The sequence below is a fragment of the Myxine glutinosa genome, chromosome 1 (genome assembly GCF_964187855.1).
Source record: "Myxine glutinosa chromosome 1, kmMyxGlut1.1, whole genome shotgun sequence".
In the NCBI taxonomy this organism is placed as follows: Eukaryota; Metazoa; Chordata; class Myxini; order Myxiniformes; family Myxinidae; genus Myxine; species Myxine glutinosa.
In genome coordinates this window covers 276,895,072-276,917,571 of record NC_136261.1, presented here as the reverse complement: position 1 = coordinate 276,917,571, position 22,500 = coordinate 276,895,072, and the positions used below count along the sequence as shown (strand labels likewise).

At 46.3% G+C, this 22,500-nt stretch overlaps 1 protein-coding gene and 1 long non-coding RNA gene across 3 annotated transcripts in view; one reads left to right on the top strand and one right to left on the bottom strand.

Annotated features, from left to right (window-relative positions):
- WDR43 (WD repeat domain 43) overlaps positions 1 to 22,500 on the bottom strand; it is a 118,459-nt gene that overhangs the window by 9,951 nt on the left and 86,008 nt on the right. For both annotated transcript variants that reach the window (XM_068132612.2, XM_068132621.2), the window contains one exon: positions 10,504 to 10,573. In XM_068132612.2, coding sequence (XP_067988713.2) covers positions 10,504 to 10,573 — 70 coding nt within the window. The remainder of the gene's footprint in view (positions 1 to 10,503; positions 10,574 to 22,500) is intronic.
- Positions 16,082 to 22,500, top strand: part of LOC137419423 (uncharacterized) — an 18,444-nt gene continuing 12,025 nt past the window's right edge. Inside the window, exon 1 of the long non-coding RNA XR_013620956.1 lies at positions 16,082 to 16,171. This is a non-coding gene — a long non-coding RNA (uncharacterized LOC137419423). The remainder of the gene's footprint in view (positions 16,172 to 22,500) is intronic.

The window sequence follows — 22,500 nt, the reverse complement described above, 5'->3', positions numbered from 1 at the left end:
AGATTCTGTGGTCTGATGAGACAAAAATTGAACTCTTTGGCCTGAATGCAAAATGCTACGTCTGGCAGAAAACGAGCACAGCTCATCACCCATCAAACATTACCCCCCTACCGTGAAGCATGGTGGAGGCAGTAAAATGCTATGTGGATGCTTTTCAATGGCAGGGACTGGGAGACTTGTAAGGATAGAGGGAACAATGAATGAAGCCAAATACAGGCAAATCCTTGAAGAAAACCTGCTTCAGAGTGCAAAAGACCTTAGACTGCGGCGAAGATTGTACGTTTCCACAAGAGGATTACCCCAAGCGTACAGCCAAAGCAACACTGGAATGGCTTCAGAACAAGAACGTGAAAGTCCTCCAGTGGTTCAGCCAAAGCCCAGAGTTGAATCCCATTGAGAATCTGTGGAAAGACTTAAAGATGGCTATTCACCGATGCTCCCCAACCAACGTGACAGAGCTTAAGCAAATCTGCAAGGAAGAATGGAAGAAACTCCCCAAAACGAGATGGGCAAAGCTGATACAGATATACCCAAGAACACTCAAAGCTGTAATCACTGCCAAAGGCACTTCTACAAAGTATTGACACAGGGAGTTGAACACTTGTGCAAATTAGACACTTGCAACTTCTTCTCCAAAACTGCTGATGGTATTATGCCCAAACTTGGCTTAAATTATATTTGGTATGTCACAACTCAGGTTTGTTCATGGCATTAAAATAAAGAAATAAAAAAAATTGGGGTCTATGGTGGTCTGCGGGGGAGGGGTGTTCCTCTTCAAAATTGGTATTTGCTTTCTTCTCAGAAACTACACGCAATTCCGATGAAACTTGACCACAACCTTCATCGCCCAAGATGTACCAAAGCTTGTTCACGATAATAAAAGAAAAGAAAATAAATAAATAAAATAAATTGGGCTCTTAGGCGGTCTACGGAAGGGGTAGGGGAGGGTGAGGAAACTGAGAAGAGGGGTGGAGGAGAGAGGGGAGAATGGCGGGAGAGAGAGAGAGAGAAGGGAAAAGAGGTGAGGAAGAGGGGGGGGGGGGGGGGGAGAGAAAGTAAATAAGAGGATGGGGAAAGGATTTGAGGGAGGTGGGGTGGGAAATGGGGGGGGGGGGGGGGGGAAGAAGTTTCCTTCTGTATTCTGTCCATCCCCATTCCTCCCTGGACTATTGTTCGTCCAATTCTCCCTCTATTTTGGCCCTTCAACTCCCACTGTTCGTCCCCCCCCCCCTTCCCCCCCTCCATCCTCAGACTACTGTCTTCTGTCCTGTTGTGTCCTGATCCATTTATAGTGTTCTAGCTCTTCCACGAGCTATGACTCCATACCAAAAATGTCATAGGTTGGCAACCATTGTACGGGCATGATGGCCTTAATGGTCTCTTTCTGTGTTGAAATTCCTTGGAAGGGAAGTCATCCATATACAGACTTGGCATTTAATATGGAATTTTTTTTTTTCTTTACTTGGGTTTCCTTTCTGAACTCAGTATATCAATCTGGTGAGTTTCTTTTACGCTTCGTTGATTTCTTTCTTAAAAGAACCATGTCACTGATTGTCTGTCGCAGCAAGAAGTCAATAACACGATCATATCACAGGTGGCGTGACAAAATGTACGGACAGGTACATTTGACGATTGGCTTCACAATCGGGTATATAAGGGTTGTTGCATTCTGTATTAGTGGAAAACAACTGCTGCACGTCTACAAAAGGTATTGCCGCTTCCTCTGTAGATGGTCCGTCAACTCGACAATGCTGTTTGTCATTGAGTGGTGGCTTTACGAAATTCCGGCATGAAACAGCGTGCTATTGCTCGGCAGCATGGCATCACTCAAGGTCAGGTGTCAAAGATCCTGAAACGAAATGCTCAGAGGGGTGTCCCCACTCCAATATCGAGGCCAGGACGTCCCCGCAGAACCACAAGGAGGGATGATCGCCAGCTGCACCGGTTAGTCCGCAATGGCCGTACCAAGTCAGCTAATCGGCTTAGGGCTGAGTGGCAGCAACTGACAAATGTGCCTGTATACAGAAGGCCAGTCAACCAACGACTGGTTCAAACAGGCTATCGTGCCAGGCGTCCCCTGAGAAAGCCATGCCTGACAAGACAAGACCGCCAGCACCGATTGCAGTGGGCCAGAGAGCACCGTCAATGGCAGCCAGGACACTGGAATCACGTGATCTTCAGTGACGAGTCTTGATTTCTGGTCTATCGCCAAGATGGCCATGTCCGAGTGCGCAGACAAGTGCATGAAGCCTACAACGAAGATTGTATAGTGTCAAGAGTCCAAGCTGGAGGTGGTGGGGTGACCGTTTGGGCTGCTTTTCATGCAGGGGGCAAAACTGACCTGGTTGTTCTGAATGGAAACCTGAACCAGTTCAAGTACACGGCCATTCTGGAAGAAACATTGCTTCCATTTGCTCGTGCAGCCTTTCGAGGAAACTTTGTCTTCCAAGATGACAATGCACGGTCTCATCATGCTTGCATGATCCAACACTTTCTTGCTGACCGCGTAGAGCACATGGAGTGGCCTGCCATGTCCCCGGATATGAATCCGATAGAGAACTTGTGGGCAGAATTAACGCGTCAAATCGACCACTTGGACCAGCAGCCGACCTCTGTGCGTGAATTGCAGCAGACTATTGTCACTGCATTGCAAGCGATTCCTGTCCAAACCTTGTCAAATCTCGTGAACACCATGCCTCAACGTGTACGTGCTCTCCCGAATGCTCGTGGGGGTCACACGAAGTACTGAACTGTAATTTTACTGTCCGTAATCCCAGTCGTAATTTAACTTTTGTTTTTGTTAAAAAGAATTTTGACTAATGTGCAAAATAAAGAGATACTTCTGGAAAACGTACAGAAGTTTAACACAGTACTGTCCATGAATTGAGTTCGATATCAGTTTACATCACTTTCAAGGATCAATTTATTTGCTTCGAAATGTCAAATGTCGTTTTTGTTTCTTTTGAAGGTCACATTAACAAAATCTGGAATAATTTCAACATAATTCCAATGAACTTTTGGTTCCAAGTCAACTTGAAAAGTAGGTTCACCCCCAACAAAAAAAATATTCCATATTAAATGCCGTCTGTATATTGTGAACAGTGGTGTCTGCCTGTACGTTCGTCTGTCTCCCGTTTACGGCGGCGGCTTACTGTGCTGCAAATGAAAAACTCAGCATTAACTTTTTGGTGTATTTTAATAAAATATTAGTGTATTTTATTAAATGAAATATTTTATTTTATGTACATTAAATGATGGGAGAGGCGAGGTGGAGGGAAAGGCATGATTAATGTAGATGCCAAATTCTATTTCACAAGCAGGATATTTTGCCGTCTTTTTGGACAAATCCAACCTTTGCAGTCCGATGTTGCACCACCATTTTGCGGTGGGCGTCACAAGTAGCTTTGTCTCTGAGTGGAACCAAGAGTGCAACACAATTGACATTTTTAAAGTCCATTAAATATTGTTTAAAGTCTATTAAATATTGTTTAAAGTCCATTAAATATTGTTTAAAGTCCATTAAATATTGTTTAAATTGATAGGTTAACTTAAAGCTTTCCCTTCACTGGGGACGGTTACTTTTGCTAGTATGAAGATATAACGAGTCACAACATAAAACTTCAACTTAATTGAGCAAATCCCAAAATGCTAATCAATATACGTAGATAAAATTTGGTACAAATTTTGTATTTGTATATTGGACCAAAATGAGTGGTGAGTGGTGAAAATATAAACTTCAAAAATAAGGACCACCATACAGTACATTTTGTATTAAACCTTCGGCCTACCAGCGTTATGCTTCCGCTGCACTCGTACACTGCCCAACAGATACGCGAATGATAATTTGACAATAATTATATTTCAACCTGGGATCAAAACATCCTGAGGCGTGCGCTGAGATGGTGCAATGTCACTTTGACACTATGGTGCAATCTCATTGAGACGCATGATTGTAGTTCCATCCCCCATATGATAGCTTGTTCCATTGTGTGTAATGGTGGTCTTTAAACCATTAATCAGCAATATTATGCTGGCTGAACTTGCACCTGACGACATTGCCAATCGGCCATAATTTATGACATTTACAGAGTCTAAGGCTCATAGCGGAGCTACAACACAAATCACATACACGTATGCAGACAGATACATGAGACAACAAAACAAGGCTACTTCAGCTATGCACAACTACTGAGCTTGGAGGAAGTGACCACTTACCAGAACACTCTGGATATCAGTGACACCATATTTTTACGTCACTTCTCTCCACACGCAGCAGTGTAATAAAAGAGGAATATCTGTCCCCATGGACGACAACGAATGGCGTTTTCTGTGCTCGAATCCTTAAAATGGTGAATGTCGGTTGAGAGGAAACAGCATGGACGATATTTAAAATGTTTATGACTCAGCCGGGGTCAGAATCAAACCACCAACCTTGCAGATATAGAGCAGACCCTGTTACCCTTGTGCCACCAAGTCTTGGGACCGACAGTTAAGGAACTGAGGGGCGGATAAATCATAAATTTGTAGCATCTGTTACGTGGTCCTCCCGGTGACTACCTGGTCTCGGTGACCCCCGGACCGTGAGAGGAACCCCGCCGCCAGAAAGATATATGATTTATACGCTTTCGTAACGCAATCAATATGAATTCCAGTCAATAAGAAACCCCACACCAAGGATCCGGATTAATCAATAATATATTCCCAATCAATCAACAACAATCAACAATATTACTAAGATGCCCGTCTCATATATTTCCCCCCTTGACCCCACTCACTGCACCCTCAATGGTCACTGTCCCTCACAATGTCTCTGGGCCCCTCCAGACCAAGGTGAAGGTCGACTTCTCCGCACACGGGCGGTTGAACGGACCCCTGGCTGACGTGCTCCAAACGTGCACGTCCTGTACCGGGAACTGCTGCTGCAGCGGACACCTCCTCGGGACGCCACCGGGGTCGGAGCCCGTGATCGCGGCCTCTGGGCTGTGAACGGCACGCAAAGCGCGCGAGGCCCAAGGTGCGACCCGTACACGCCCTCGGAGGCGTCGAGGCGAACAGTGCCGGACGCTTGGTTCCTTCCAGGAACCCACGGCAACCTGACACGTAACAGGCAATCACCCCGCGCAGGTAACTCCTCTCGCCAGACGGGCTTTTCAAACTCAGCGTTCCAAAGCAGGTAAAGATCGACTCGGCTCGCGTCGGAGCTGGTCGAGGATCAAGATGGCCGCTTCTCTCCCGACCTTGTCTTTTTTCTTCTTTCTTCCGGTTCACGATCCTGTTTCCGGTCTCGTTCTTACCAGGAGCGCTTCTAACCATTTAACCACAACAACCTTTAATAGAATAAACATTAATAAGCAATGACAAGAATAGTAATTCACATAAATCCGGAATCCGTAACACACACCCCCCCCCCCCCCCCTTCAAGAAAGAAAGTTTGAACCCAGCGAAAACTTTCTTTGCAGGCCAACTTTGATAACCAAACAAGATAACTCACACCCCAAATCATCAGTTCCCCCGGGCACAATTATCACATCTCAAAAAACAAAGCAACAAAATTTCACAAAACCCCCAGAGATTCCAAAGGTAATTCACTCTGGACCAAGCGTCAACACTTCTAGTTTCTCTTGAATGCCGGTTAAGGGGTGGTGACCAAAACCCCAAAGTTAAACAACTCGATAGCACTTTTTCGGGAGGCCAAGCTGAGTATACACTACATGGACGCCTTAAGGAATGTGGAGTTCACGGTTAGTCCGTGCAGGAAAGTTCACTACCTGGACGCCTTTAAGAACGTGGCGTTCACGGTTAGCCCGTGTAGGAGCCCAGGCTCGGCGGCTCCGCCGTATATAGTGCTTCAACTTCTCCGGACTCCTAACAGTTACGGTGGGACCACTTGACCCAGTAGTCACCTGACTGGCGGTCTCCGTCTCGGCCAGTGCTCTGACAATCATTCTTTCGGGGGATGCCGTAACTCTGGGAGCCTCCATCGTAATATCGGCTGCTGCCAACACCAAAACTACCGCCTAGTTGTCCTCTTCTGTAGACCTCTCAACGCCTACGAAATGCCTTCCCTACTGTTATGGTCCGACCCTCCAAATCCTTACCATTCCAATTCTTCTCTGCCTCTCTGGCGTCTTTTGTGCTTGCAAACGTGACAAAGCCGAACCCTCTTGACTGTTGCGTTTCCCTGTCTTTTACCAACCGCACGTCCACCAGCGGCCCATATCTGTTGAAGACAGAGGTCAGAACTTCTTCCTCTGTTTTGAAGTTCAGTCCCCCTACAAATAACTTGGGACTTTCGTCGCCCTCCCGAGCTGGTGTGGTGTTATTTTCCCTGCTGGGCTCTTTACCAACCCTCGGGTTACCATAAACTTGACCCCCGGCCAAATCATTCCCGATAACCACAGATACTCCCTCTACAGGAAGCGTGGCTTGTAAACCGACGGTGACCGGTCCTGACACCAAATCGGATTCCAAATGGATGACATGAAGTGGGGCACTAACACAGCCACCGATCCCTTGTAACCGAACACTATCACCAGTTGCTGTACTCTTTGACAATGGCAAAATGCCTTCAAGCATTAAGGATTGATAGGCTCCTGTGTCCCTCAATACCCTAACAGGTCTTGGGTTAGTCAAGTCTCCCTCTAGTGAGACAAACCCCTCATAAATAAATGGTTGGTAACTCTTCTGTGGGCGATTTCTTACGTTTGCCATCGCATTCGGAGTTGTACTAGTCGGACTCCGCTCTGGGTTGTCCCTTTTCATGAGGTAACAACTGGACATCAAGTGTCCAGGTTTTTTGCAAAAGGCGCAAGTAGGCCCGGAGGAAAAACTCGTGGTCTGCCTCGGGCCCCCCGGGAAATAAGTTTGTCTTGGGCCCGTAGCCCCCTGATTTCGAACAGTTGGGGTATCAGAGTTGTCCCCATAATCCTCTCGAAGCCACCGCCATGTATTGTCGTTCTCCGCACCGGGTGTTCCATAACTCCCCTGCTGAAGTCTAGGCGAGGAGTTAGGTTTGTGGACCCCTATCCGGTGTATTAAGGCATAATCATCTGCCATGGTGGCTGCGTCCCACAACTTTGGTATTCTTTTCCTGCAGGTACACTTTGATGTCCTCGTGGACACACTGTTGAAATTCCTCCACCAGGATCAAGGCACGCAATGCTTCGAAGTCTTTCCCGACTCCTTTTGACTCACACCACCGATCAAACATGTTTTCTTTCACTCTGGCAAACTCCACATGGGTCTCACTCTCCCTCTTCCTGGCATTCCTGAATTTTTGCCGGTAAGCTTCAGGAACCAACTCATAGGCTTTGAGAATGTGCTTCTTCAATACCTCATAATCTGCACATTGGTCCATTGGTAGCGCCGAATAAATATCTTGAGCTTTACCCACCAGCACACTTTGCACTAGTATGGTCCAGGCCTCCTCCGGCCAGTTTAACTGTCGAGCCACTTTCTCAAAGTGTGGAAAAAATTTAGCGACTTCCTTTTCACTGAAGGGTGGAACCAGCCTCACATGTCTGCCCACATCCCAGGTGTTCTGGCTAGGTGTCGGCCCAGTCAGCAAGGGTGGTACCTCTCCCCGTTCTCTCATTAACTCCAGCTCCTTGAATTTAATTTCTTGTTGAAGCGCCATGTCACGTTCCTTTAATTCCCTTTCGGCTTTTCTCTCCTCTGCTTCGAGTTCCCTTGCAGCTCTCCTCTCCTCTGCTTTTCTCCCTTCTAACCTTTCCTGGAGTTCTCGTTCCCCTCTCCTTTCTTCTGCTTGTTTCTCTTCTCTCCTCTCTTCTGCTTTCCTTTCTTCTTCTGCTCTTTCCTTTTCTGCTTTCCTTTCTTCTTCTTTGATCCGTTCCTGGCTCCGTAATTGCAACTCCAGTTTCCGGAGCTCAACGTCTTCTGGTTCTTCGGGTAGCCAATCCCAGGCTAACTCGTCCCATGTTCCTAATCCCACCATAGATTGTATCACCGCGGTCTACAACTCTGCCTTCCTCAAATTAGTTCGGACCTCCAAGTTAAAATGTTTGGCCAATTTCAAGAGGTCCGATTTTAGTAACGCTCGGAAGATGGCCGCCTCACTCGGGGTTACCGCAAAGTTCTGTGCCACAAACGCCATGGTGACTATCGTTAACACCTGTTAACCTTCACCCAAGACTTTACCACAATTTCCCAAAAATTTACCAATTAATAATTAATTAATTAATTTCAATTAATAAAAATATTATTTTTTTATTTTATACAATTTTATATCCCGGAATTCAATTGGACGAGCCCCCAATTCTGTTACGTGGTCTCCCGGTGACTACCTGGTCTCGGTGACCCCCGGACCATGAGAGGAACCCCGCCAGAAAGATATATGATTTATACGCTTTCGTAACGCAATCAATAAGAATTCCAGTCAATAAGAAACCCCACACCAAGAATCCGGATTAATCAATAATATATTCCCAATCAATCAACAACAATCAACAACAATCAACAATATTACTAAGATAGCCATCTCATATATTTCCCCCCTTGACCCCACTCACTGCACCCTCAATGGTCACTGTCCCTCACAATGTCTCTGGGCCCCTCCAGACCAAGGTGAAGGTCGACTTCTTCGCACACGGGCGGTTGAACGGACCCCTGGCTGACGTGTTCCAAACGTGCACGTCCCGTACCGGGAACGGCTGCTGCAGCGGACACCTCCTCGGGACGCCACCGGGGTCGGAGCCGGTGATTGTGGCCTCTGGGCTGTGAACGGCTCGCAAAGCGCGCGAGGCCCAAGGTGCGACCCGTACACGCCCTCGGAGGCATCGAGGCGAACAGTGCCGGACGCTTGGTTCCTTCCAGGAACCCACGGCAACCTAACACGGAACAGGCAATCACCCCGCGCAGGTAACTCCTCTCGCCAGACGGGCTTTTCAAACTCAGCGTTCCAAAGCAGGTAAAGATCGACTCGGCTCGCGTCGGAGCTGGTCGAGGATCAAGATGGCCGCTTCTCTCCCGACCTCGTCTTTTTTCTTCTTTCTTCCGGTTCACGATCCCGTTTCCGGTCTCGTTCTTACCAGGAGCGCTTCTAACCATTTAACCACAACAACCTTTAATAGAATAAACATTAATAAGCAATGACCTGAATAGTAATTCACATAAATCCGGAATCCGTAACACATCTATTAACGATTTATGTCGCTCCTTTTCTGAAAACCTTGACTTCAGGATACGACAACTCTAACTGGTTGTAAAATAATTCAAATAGGATTTGGATGTTTATGGTCATTAAATGTTTGACAAACTGCAAAATTAAATGGTAACTCACAGCACAAGATGGAATGCACATATTAATAGTCTTGATAACACAAGGCAAACAAAAATAACTAATTCTGGTATCCCACTCCATCCACAACAATTTGGCATCCTCCCTACTCCATCCACTTCTCCTCCAACAGTATTGAGAAATCACTACCAGGGCTCAGAAGACAAGGGAAGTTAAGAATCTCACACAAAAACATTTTATGCCTCGACAGTCTAAAAAACATTTGACATTAACACAGCTCTGCTCCAAGAGAAGGTTATTATTGATGCACAATTAACCAAAAGAACAATCACTTTCTAGCTTTCATAATACGTTACTTTTCCAAGACGAAAAAGCTCCACTTCCATGAAATCCTTCCTTTCTGATGCACAGCCATATGGGTTTTGAGGCATATGCCCCAAAGAAGACCTCAAAAGAGTAAAACTCCAATGACTTGGATGGAACAGTGCAGGGGAACAAAATTGGATGGGTTTCACGAGATGTCATCAACATGCTATAACTCACGGAGTGGCTGTATGTTTATTTGTTTGCTTGACTTATATGAACTTCTGTATTGCTGGACAGAATGACAAACTGGTGATTGTACTCGGGGTGTACACGAGAGGGTTTCTAGAGTAATAAAAAAAATTCCATAGTTCCGGTGGTTCAGGGTGGGGAGAGGACCACAATTCTCTCCATGTAAGTGTGTTTGGCAGAGCGCCACTTCCGACGGGAGTGGGTATTGCAGATTTTATTAAAATACACCAATTCTGGGGAGGGTATTAACCCACCCATGATGACGGATTCTTCACAGTGAATGCAATGAGAGAAATAAAGTATTCTTAATTCACTGCCTGGTGTTGGCTTAGCGGTTAGGGTGCCGGCTTGGGATCCTAGGATCCTGGGTTCGAATCCCGGTCGATTGCTGAATTAACGCCAGGGGGGTTGACTCAGCCTGTCATCCTTCCGAGGTCGGCAAATTGAGTACAAGCTTGCTGGGATGAATGATCACGGTGTGTACCCCGATTTAGAATAGGTACACTGTATCCCTGCGCATCGTAAGAGCATGACCAAGGGTTGGCGTCAGGAAGGGCATCCGGCCATAAAAAAAATATTGCCTCAAACAGGGAACCATGATTGTCACGGGGCCCGCAAGGCTAACCCCCGCTCTAGCGGGGAAAATGGCCTTAAAACGATCATTCATTTTAATTCACAGCCAAAAACCTTACCTTCTTCAAACACTAGTCTTGCAGCCACCTGTTTGTGATGACTGTCCACAGGCAATTCCGATGTTTTCAGCTGCAAGGAAAAAAATAGGAACAGAAAGCTGGAAATAAACCCCTTTGTTTGCCAAATCATGATCAATGTTCACATAGGGGATAATGCTTTCAAGAATGATCTGTGTGGTACAAATGGTTAAATTTTCTGAAAAGCAGAATTAGTAAAAAAGCGACTTCAACATCAGTGAAGGGAATGAAAACGTAAAACTAAAGACCAACCCGCCAAAACAATTAATATAAACCAAAACAGCAGAGTGAAAAGAAACCCCAGGAAAGTGATGCAAAGCAAGCTTGAGTTCACGCACAGGCTGCCAAAGGGATTAGCCTCATTCAAAGAACAAATGCAAAAAGCAGAGGAAATAAAGAACTTGTGCCAATTAGGACTCTACCAATTTTAAAACAAACAGCAAGCTCCAAATTAAACAGATTGAAACAGGACCCAGATTGTGGGTCCAAATGAAACTGCCTGTGGGCAAGGCCTGCTCTTTAAGGTATTTTACAAAACTGGTTGAGTAATACACTTGGCCCAATCTTGGTTGGCTGTGCTTTTTCTGTTCCTCAAAATAAATTTAAACAAGCGTTACGCCTAGGTCCTCCGTCGGTGAAGTGATGTGAGTTGCGTCCTCCGTCCGCACGCACAGAGGGAGGGACGGACGGACGCACACACGGACGGAGGGGAAAACCATAGTCCCCCTTTCGCTTCGCGGTGCGACTGGGGACAAATATACCTTCAAGTTATATGCCATATTTATTGTGTACAAGCAAATTTCACCCGTTGCTTCGCCGACAGGAACACTGAGGGAGGAGAAAGAAAGGGGGGGTGGGGGGGATGGGGAGAGCGAGGACTGCGGGAGAGAGCGAGGACTGCGGGAGAGAGCGAGGACTGCGGGAGAGAGCGAGGACTGCGGGAGAGAGCGAGGACTGCGGGAGAGAGCGAGGACGGCGGGAGAGAGCGAGGACGGCGGGAGAGAGCGAGGACGGCGGGAGAGAGCGAGGGCGGCGGGAGAGAGCGAGGGCGGCGGGAGAGAGCGAGGGCGGCGGGAGAGAGCGAGGGCGGCGGGAGAGAGCGAGGGCGGCGGGAGAGAGCGAGGGCGGCGGGAGAGAGCGAGGGCGGCGGGAGAGAGCGAGGGCGGCGGGAGAGAGCGAGGGCGGCGGGAGAGAGCGAGGGCGGCGGGAGAGAGCGAGGGCGGCGGGAGAGAGCGAGGGCGGCGGGAGAGGGCGAGGGCGGCGGGAGAGGGCGAGGACGGCGGGAGAGGGCGAGGGCGGCGGGAGAGGGCGAGGGCGGCGGGAGAGAGCGAGGGCGGCGGGAGAGAGCGAGGGCGGCGGGAGAGAGCGAGGGCGGCGGGAGAGAGCGAGGGCGGCGGGAGAGAGCGAGGGCGGCGGGAGAGAGCGAGGGCGGCGGGAGAGAGCGAGGGCGGCGGGAGAGAGCGAGGGCGGCGGGAGAGAGCGAGGGCGGCGGGAGAGAGCGAGGGCGGCGGGAGAGAGCGAGGGCGGCGGGAGAGAGCGAGGGCGGCGGGAGAGAGCGAGGGCGGCGGGAGAGAGCGAGGGCGGCGGGAGAGAGCGAGGGCGGCGGGAGAGAGCGAGAGCGGCGGGAGAGAGCGAGGGCGGCGGGAGAGAGCGAGGGCGGCGGGAGAGAGCGAGGGCGGCGGGAGAGAGCGAGGGCGGCGGGAGAGAGCGAGGGCGGCGGGAGAGAGCGAGGGCGGCGGGAGAGAGCGAGGGCGGCGGGAGAGAGCGAGGGCGGCGGGAGAGAGCGAGGGCGGCGGGAGAGAGCGAGGGCGGCGGGAGAGAGCGAGGGCGGCGGGAGAGAGCGAGGGAGGCGGGAGAGAGCGAGGGCGGCGGGAGAGAGCGAGGCCGGCGGGAGAGAGCGAGGGCGGCGGGAGAGAGCGAGGGCGGCGGGAGAGAGCGAGGGCGGCGGGAGAGAGCGAGGGCGGCGGGAGAGAGCGAGGGCGGCGGGAGAGAGCGAGGGCGGCGGGAGAGAGCGAGGGCGGCGGGAGAGAGCGAGGGCGGCGGGAGAGAGCGAGGGCGGCGGGAGAGAGCGAGGGCGGCGGGAGAGAGCGAGGGCGGCGGGAGAGAGCGAGGGCGGCGGGAGAGAGCGAGGGCGGCGGGAGAGAGCGAGGGCGGCGGGAGAGAGCGAGGGAGGCGGGAGAGAGCGAGGCCGGCGGGAGAGAGCGAGGGCGGCGGGAGAGAGCGAGGGCGGCGGGAGAGAGCGAGGGCGGCGGGAGAGAGCGAGGGCGGCGGGAGAGAGCGAGGGCGGCGGGAGAGAGCGAGGGCGGCGGGAGAGAGCGAGGGCGGCGGGAGAGAGCGAGGGCGGCGGGAGAGAGCGAGGGCGGCGGGAGAGAGCGAGGGCGGCGGGAGAGAGTGAGGACGGATATCTCAATCATCAATGCTGTCTTTTACTCCTTGTTCCTGAGTACAATGTCTGGACGCAATGCTTCGTTTTCAATGTTCGCACTCGGTGAGATAATCAGATCATACCTGAGCATGACGTCCTCATTTTCAATGATTTCCCTTGGTTCGTGTTTCCATGAGTTTTCTGGTACTGGGATGTTTAATTTTTTACAGATATGCAAATGAATCACTTTGCATTCTTTGTTGTGCTGTTGTGTGTAAAGTTGTTTTAATAATAGTTTTTTGCATCCCAAGAGCAAGTGACTAGTACTTTCTGTTTCTGTCTTGCAGAATCAACACGTGTCCATCTGCCTCAGTCCCACCATCTTTTAAAATCCATTGGTGTAGTCCTTGATCTTGGGCATTGATTATGATGCGTTTGCTGTCCCAGTTGAGCTGACCTCATCTTAGCCATTCCAATGAGCCTTCTTTGTCTATCCTTGCTCTGTCCAATTCTTTTTTTGTTTTTGCCTCCTCTTTTGTCATTCTCCCAGTTGTTTGTGTATATTTCTTTGTATTTCTTTTTCAATATTTATTGTCTTTTTTTGCAATTGATGGGGCTGTATTTGTTGCCGTTTCATTTTCCTGGGCGGCATCTTCCATTTGCACCTGTTTTTGGAAATTATTTGCAAGGTGAGTTCGGGATACTTTTTCAGGTTTGTTGTGTTCATGTTTGTTTTAAAATTGCATCTGATAGTCTGTTGAGCATTTCACATACTCAGCTAGTCCGACACTCGTCGTTCGGTGTACCTGGTTGTGGTTGAGTTCCATAAGGCCGCTCCCTCCCTCCTGTCTCGGCAGGTACATTCTCGGGATGTAATGGTTTTTGTAAAACATTTTGTGGATGGTAAGGAGTTTTGTTTTAATGTCTGTCGAACTTGTTGATTTCTGATTGGGGCCAGTTTATTAACTGGCCCCAATCAAATGAAGTTTTCAGAGCAAATAAATTAAAATATCAATATTTTCTCGAACTCGTTCACTTGCCCTGTTGCTTTACTCGTTCTAATCCTCCCATAATGTAAATCGTTAGAATCCGATATACATGTATGTATGTATGTATGTATGTATCTGCCTCAGTCGGGCGGCCAGTTGAAATATATATATATATATATATATATATATATATATATATATATATATATATATATATATATATATATATAGTTACGGATCCCGGGGGACGGCACTCCCGTTAGCAAGGGGGGGTTAATCCCCTTGTCCTGTTAAGCTGGACCGTCCGCCGGTCCTGGAAGTATGACGTCATTTCCGGTCGGTGGTGAGTAGGGTTGTAAGCCCAATCCGTCCTACTACCTAATTACCACCACCGGCCGTAAGCGAGGAGATACTCCCACCCGGGCCGCAGCGTGAATGGATGCGCCGAGCGAAGCAGGCTGCGACTCGGGCCATTAACAAAGGACTAAACCCGACTCCGAGCGTTGGCCGAATCGTGCCACAGGTACTCAATTGGGAAGGGACTAAAGCGATCGGGGAAAGAAGAAACCAAAGTAAAGGAAGAACAGATATTTATTAATTATGTACACGAAACCCGAAGAGGAAATGAAAGAAGGGCATTTACAAGGAGAGGAAGAAGCAGATACACAGGGCAGCCTTAAACAGTCTTATATTACCATACGCCCCACAGAACAAACAGACTTGCACGAATAGGGAATGGCAGGAAGGAATGGCTGGAAGGGGGAGAAGGTCCAAGCAGATGGCAGGGCAGGAAGGTCCGGGCAGATGCACAGCGTCGAGGTCCGCTCCAGTCCACGCTCCGGGCTTTAGGCGAAACCCGGCGGCAGCTGCACGTATGGTTTCACGCTGTCGGACAATGCGTATATACTGCGGTATTGTCGTCGTCAACGGACCCACTCTCCTGCCTTGCGATTCAGCCGTATGCTCATCTGGTACTTCGTAGCTCGGACCTTCGCACTCATCTCTGCTGATGCACTCATCTCCTGACGCAGTCCCTCGCAGCCGCTTTTATTGGGCGTTCTTGTATCCAGCCGCCGGTTCCTAGGACACGCCTACCGGTCAGCGCACCTCGGCCCTGGTTGGCCGGTGAGGGCTCGCTGGCTCCACCTCTTGAGGAGACTGACAGGCCACGCCTCGTTCCTGGCGCTCGAACCCTCTCCTCCCCCTTTTTTCCTCCAGATTACCGCGTGCGTAATGGCGGCTTGGGGCCAGTAATCAAACCAAGACAAGGGGCAGCGAACGCTGCCCTACCGCTACTGCACTTTGAAGAGAGGGAGATGATTAGGGATAATTGAAAGGGCCTATCTTATTTGATTGATGCAACGCAGATTCAACTATTGGGAACAGATCCTTAACTAAAACACATAATAAAGAGATAACTACAGAGGTCCTATGGTGCTCTACGTGTTGTAGATGGACTAACTAGGGAGCGATCTTTAATATTAGCCAATTAATGGGGATATTTACAGGGGATCATTTATAAGGGAACATTTACTAAAATTTACAAAGTGAAGGTTCTAAAAACCGTAACAATATATATATATATATATATATATCGGACCAACGACCAGAGTGGCCAGACGGAAGCCTCTCCTCAGTGAAAGATGTATGAAAGCCCGCTTGGAGTTTGCAAAAAAGAACCTAAAGGACTCTCAGACTGTGAGAAACAAGATTCTGTGGTCTGATGAAACCAAGATTGAACTGTTCGGCTTCCGTCTGGCCACTCTGCCATAAAGCCCAGATCGGTGGAGTGTTGCAGTGATGGTTGTCCTTCTGGAAGTTTCTCCCATCTTCACACAGGATCTCTGGAGCACAGCCAGAGTGACCATCAGGTTCTTGGTCACCTCTCTTACCAAGGCCCTTCTCCACAGATTGCTCAGTTTTGTCGGGCGGCCAGCTCTAGGAAGAGTCCTGGTTGTTCCAAACTTCTTCCATTTAAGAATTATGGAGGCCACTGTGCTCTTGGGAACCTTCAATGCAGCAGAATTTTTTTTTGTAGGCTTCCCCAGATCTGTGCCTCGACACAATCCTGTCTCTGAGCTCTGCAGGCAGTTCATACGACCTCATAGCTTGGTTTTTGCTCTGATATGCATTGTCAGCTGTGATACCTTATATAGGCAGGTGTGTGCCTTTCCAAATTATGTCCAATCAATTGAATTTACCACAGGTGGACTCCAATCAAGGTGTAGAAACATCTCAAAGATCATCAAGAGAAATGGGAGGCATGCGAGCTAAATTTCAAGTGTCATAGCAAAAGGTATGAATACTTACGTCAATGTGATATTTCAGTTTTTTCTTTTTAATAAATTTGCAAAACTTTCTAAAATCCTGTTTTCTCTTTCTCATTATGGGGTATTGAGTGTAGATTGATGAGGGAAAAAATGAATTTAAGGGTGTAGTACTGGTGAACAGCTGTTTTTTTTTTGTTTTTTTTAGCTGAACAGTTTCCTTATAGTCTTATAAACAAGAACCATGCTATTAGAGGTCATAGAAGTACCCCTAATTATTGTTATCTTTACATGCAATTTACAAGAAATATAATATTTTGCATGAAATTTGTTATAACTTTAAATTTGCATCATTCTTTTGGGCTGAAATTTGGACAGGATATTCAGAATATCACTTCCTTTAAAATGATGAAGGCTTTTGTTTATAGGAGTAGCCATTGTGGATTTATTGAAGGACAACCAAGTTTTATCTGGTAATTGGCATAATTAGCTAATTAGTGAACATTTGACATAATTTCACAAAATCCTCTCATCAGGTAGTAGAGTAACACATGTATAATACATGTACCAAGTTTTGTGTGAAAAGAATGATAGGTGACATAGAAGATAGAAGTAGAAATGTGTTCTTTGTTTTTCCTTGTTTTTTTATTGACGGTCTAATTTATGCAAATTATATGCATGTAATATGACAAAGAAGCGTTGAAACTGGTCTGAGTTAAAGCCAAGATTATATCTTTCAAGAAAAACTGAAAATTAGATATTAACTTGACTTTGTTTTTGTGTAAAGGCCTCTCAAAGGTACCTATGTAGTTTTCTCAATTTTTCACCAGTACTACACCCTTAAACAATTTCAGCATAAGGCTGCAACATAACAAAATGTGTAAAAAGTGAAGGGGTCTGAATACTTTCTGAATGCACTGTGTGTGTGTGTGTGTGTGTGTGTGTGTGTGTGTGTGTGTGTGTGTGTGTGTGTGTGTGTGTGTGTGTGTGTGTACATATATATATATATATATATATATATATACAGTGGAACCTTGACTTACGAGTGCCCCAACTTACGAGTTTTTCGAGATACGAGCCGTCGCTCGGGCGGTTTATTGCTTTGAGATGCGAGCCGAGATCTGAGTTACGAGCTTTCGCCACCCGGTCATGTGGTTATCTTGCCGTGCAAGTACAGTATCTCTGACGTATAGCGCTGCATTTTTGTTTTCGCATGTTGGTTATTTTGAGTTTACGCCGCCAGGTGGGTTCTGGTCACGTGGTTATCTTGCCGTGCAAGTACAGTATCTCTGCCGTCAACTTGTTCAGAGTGCCGGCGATAGCTCGCCTTCTCTTTGTGGAAAACACGGTACTGAGAAGAAGAAGAGGATGATGTGCTTGGATATAAAACACGCAATCGTCGAAAAACATGAGCGAGGTGTCGAGGAGGACGTATATAACGGCAGAGGAGAAGAGCATGCCAGGCCACAACTTGTGGATATAAAACACGCAATCGTCGTGTTTTATATAAAACTTGTGCTTGGATATAAAACACGCAATCGTCGAAAAACATGAGCGAGGTGCCGAGGAGGACGTATATAACGGCAGAGGAGAAGAGCATGCCAGGCCACAACTTGTTCAGAGTGCCGGCGATAGCTCGCCTTCTCTTTGTGGAAAACACGGTACTGAGAAGAAGAAGAGGATGATGTGCTTGGATATAAAACACGCAATCGTCGAAAAACATGAGCGAGGTGCCGAGGAGGACGTATATAACGGCAGAGGAGAAGAGCATGCCAGGCCACAACTTGTTCAGAGTGCCGGCGATAGCTCGCCTTCTCTTTGTGGAAAACACGGTGAGATCCTTAACATCCAACAACTAATGGGACGCAAACGGGGCGCCCAGTTTAGCGGTACACACATTGATGAATCACCCTGCCTGTGATTCACCCATGACAGGTTATAGCTGGGTCGGGATTCAAACCCAGGCTGGACAGTTTAGACTTTAGAGTCAAGTGTGCGTACCTCCAGTCCAGGCCATCCTGCCAACTTGTATGCTGCATACAGGTGAAATATAAAGCGCGAGATATTTTTATATATACTGTATATTTAAAAAAAAATTGGTGTGGTTTTTGGTGGGCTGGAACGGATTAATAGCATTTCAATGCATTTTAATGGGGAAATTTGATTTGAGAAACGAGCAATTTGAGTTACGAGCTCGGTCACAGAACGAATTAAACTCGTAAGTCAAGGTTCCACTGTATATATATATATATACATATATATATATATACATATATACATATATATATATACATATATATACATATACATACATATACATACATATACATATATATACATATACATACATATATATACATATATATTAGGGTGGGGCTTAAATTTTTTTTTAAAACAACATTTTTATTTTTGAAAGTCTTACCCCCTTAATCTGTTCCATATAATATAGAACCACTGTATAAAAAGTTTGAGCACTAAATTATTATGTTTAGGGGTAGCTCAAGGGCCTCAAAGATTATGAAAATTATAAAAATTCAACGAATTACGAGTATATCAGACTATATCTTAATTTATTTTAAACAACACACTTGAACACAGTATTTATTTTTGAACACGTTAATAGTGAATTCTTTGTTCAGTTTCTGACAGAGTTCATAGTATCAGTCTGACAATGTCCAGCAAACCCCAAATTTATTATTTTCATGGCATCCCGGACAGTGTATGTTTTCTGCTATCAGGGTACATTCTGCGATGGTCCTCGACAACTTGCAGCAGGAATTGCAGCTGAGTTTCATCGTGGGTGATCAACCCACTGTACTCCTGAATAAGTGCCACTCCACGTTCAGCGTAGTCATTGACAACTTTTCGAGAGTTGACTGTTTCTGCAGCCTGCTTGTAGTCGTCTCTGTCATCCCACAAGTCCGGATCAACCGCGAGAAATCCATCTGGAAGTTCCATCATTCGCAGAAGTTTCATTGACCTTGCTGTGACGAAATCTTCCAAGTTCTTGTCCTTGAATGAATCAAGAGCAACAGTGATTCGCTTGGAATGATCCTGATCTTGGTCTTCTTCATTCTTCATGGCACTCACCATCAGTCTCTTGGTTGACGAACTGACCCGACTGTCGAAGAAAGCCTAGCTAACAAGTTCCTGTGACAAGTACCACACGTGATTGGAAAACTTGCGTGATGTTGACTTTGAGATGGCTGGATGGATTGATGAGTATTCAAGCAGTGACTTCAGCAGCAGCAGGTCACTGTAAGGAGCACCTGATGCTTGAGGTGCAGAGATCCAGGCTGTCAGGTAGACACGTACTGTGAATACACACACATCACGTAATCCTCTCTTTTCTGCAGGAGTCAGTTTGAATTGAGCCTTGAACATCCAGATCTTGAGACAGTATATTACTTTGGACATCCAGCGGGCGTGGTGCATTGCTCCGGGTGACATGAATCGCACTCCTCTGGCAGGAGCAGCACCGAGAAAGACAATCACAAGTTCCAAGAATTATTTATAATCATCTCTCGGCTGACTCTGTTCAAGATGCTTGTTGGCGTAATCGATAGTGCCTTGCTTTATGTCTTCCACTAGACTTGCCACGTCATCAGCTGCAATCCCTGGTTCATACTTGGCCGTGTCTATGAATCCCCAGTATTCCTGGAAGCGTTTGAAGAGTGGAACCTCGGGAGAAGATTTGGCTCCCAATCCCATACACACTTGGAACACTGCACCAATTATCAATTCCATAATGTGATGCCTGCAAGCTAGTGACAAGAGCTCCTTCTCAAGCTTCTGCTCTAGGAGGACACAGGCACCAGCGATCCGACCAGTGTTTGAGCTGGTCGTGTCAAAACACATAGCTCGGATGCTGTCGGCTATGCCCCAGTCTTCAATGGCTCCAAAGACAGCAGCAGCCTGAGCCTCGCCTGTTCCAGATGGAAGCTTGGCAACTGTGAGTAGCTGAGAAACTCCTTTCCCTGAAACCAATACTGGCAGGCGATCAACCTTCTCTTTTCCAATTAGATCAAGGATCAGTTTGCCGTCCCAGTGAACAACAAGGGGAACGTTACCCTGAAACTCCGCCTTTATATTTGCAGATCTCTGGACTCGGTGTTGTACTCTTTGTCGGCGAATTGAGTCTCTGTTTAGAGCAAGTTCATCAATGTTCTGTCCCAAGCTTTTGGCAGTTTCTGCTATAACAAAAACGGCTTTGCGGTCTGTCACTTTTGTGCGATCTAGAGCGGCTGCGAGTTCTTCAGTAACGACAGTTTTTCGCCCCCTCTTTCTTTTTTGTGTCTGAAATGTGATGCCTCCAGCAGCTCCCTCACTTGCATTGTCCCCAGTTTCCATCTTTTCACTATCTTCTGCTGAGCTGTTTTCAGATTCAGAACCAGATGAAATCAGTTCAGCTGTAGAAGCTGCTAACTGTTTCATTTGCTCCATTCACTGTCGCCTGGCAAGCATTTCCTCCTCTCTTTTGGACGCCGTTTTCTCCTTCGCAGCAAGCTTTACATCTACTCCAGCCAGCGACCCCCTTCTTCCCTTTTCTCGCTGGGCTAACAAGAAATCCTTGTCTTCTTGTAATACTGACGTATTGGTCAGAGCATCAGCATGAGCGACATCAAAAAGGTCTTCAAGCCTGGAAACAAAAGCCGACTCTCTCGCGAGTTGAGTTGGTGACGTTCGCGCTTTGTTCTTTTTCAGAAGACGCCATTCTTCAAATGTCTGCTCAAGCTTGGTTTGGCAGTTTTGATGAGCTCTCATCGGGATTCTAGCTTTCTTCCAAAAGTTAGCTATTTCCGTGATGGTAACATCCGACGATTGTCTTACGGTCTCCTTCAGATCGAGATGGTGATGTAGGAAGAATCCAAGAGCCATACGCAATGATGGCAACTTGCTGCCACTTAATTCAGTCACAGAGTCGCCAAGGAGATACAACTTGGTTTGAGATCTTGTTGCTTTTTCCACAGATGACATTTTCAATCAGATATGAATCTGAAAGAAGTAGAACATAGCATTAAGAAATTAAGAATCAAGAAAATTCAAACAGTTCTATTAATAACTGAGCAGTGAGCACAATGCCTCAAGCAATTACACAAACATACTGCTGCAACAGTGTTGCAGCTGTTGCTTAGTCAGCATAGTCAGTCCATTGAGTCCAAACAGTAAACAAGTCTGAACATGTCTGGAATATAAATTCATGGAAAATTTTCATTATCAATTTATCAGAAAAACAATGGGATTCGGATGATTGGTTGGATAATAGATATGAACCAGTTGAACCACAATGATTATGCTTCTATAATCTGTGATAATATTATACCATGTTTATACACCCATTGTGTCTGTGATTCTCTGCAAAGCCTGTGATAACTTCGTTTTTATTTTCAAATAGTGTTCTGTGATACACCTATGTACAGTGTTTACTTTTAGATACTATGGTGATAAGCGTTCCCAGGTCAGCGCTACATCTCATTTTAGCATTTATTGTCTAGCAGACTCTAGCTCAACGAACATTTTACTCTTTTATTATAACAGATATTGTGTATGTACAATGTACATATTACTACTGTAATTATTTATTTAATGGAGCACAGAGTTTTATAATTTAAAGGTTTTATCTGTGTTCCCAGTAATTAATTTTACCACAATGATTGCATGTTGTGTGTATGATGATAGGAGAGAGTGTCAATTTACTTAGTAGTTAAAATTGGGTTCTTAATTTATCAACAGAATTAATCTATTATCAGTAGTATGTGAAATAAAAGGGCGGCCGCAGCTTTGGGGTATCAGAAACTTTACCATCATTGAGCTACCCCTACATATTGTTCAATTGTGCTCATATTTTGCCTGAATTTTTATTTCATATATAGGAACAAATTGAGAGGGTAAGAAGATCATATTTCAAAAGTTCAAAAATAAGCTCCACCCTGATGTGTGTGTGTGTGTATATATATATATATATATATATATATATATATATATATATATATATATATATATATATATATATATATATATATATATATATATATATATATATATATATATACAGTGGGGAGAACAAGTATTTGATACACTGCCGATGTTGCAGGTTTTCCCACTTACAAAGCACGTAAAGGTCTGTAATTTTTATCATAGGTACACTTCAACTGTGAAAGACGGAATCTAAAACAAAAATCCTGAAAATCACATTGTATGATTTTTAAGTAATTAATTTGCATTTTATTGCATGAAATAAGTATTTGATACATCAGAAAAACAGAACTTAATATTTGGTACAGAAACCATTGTTTGCAATTACAGAGATCAGACGTTTCCTGTAGTTCTTAACCAGGTTTGCACACACTGCAGCAGG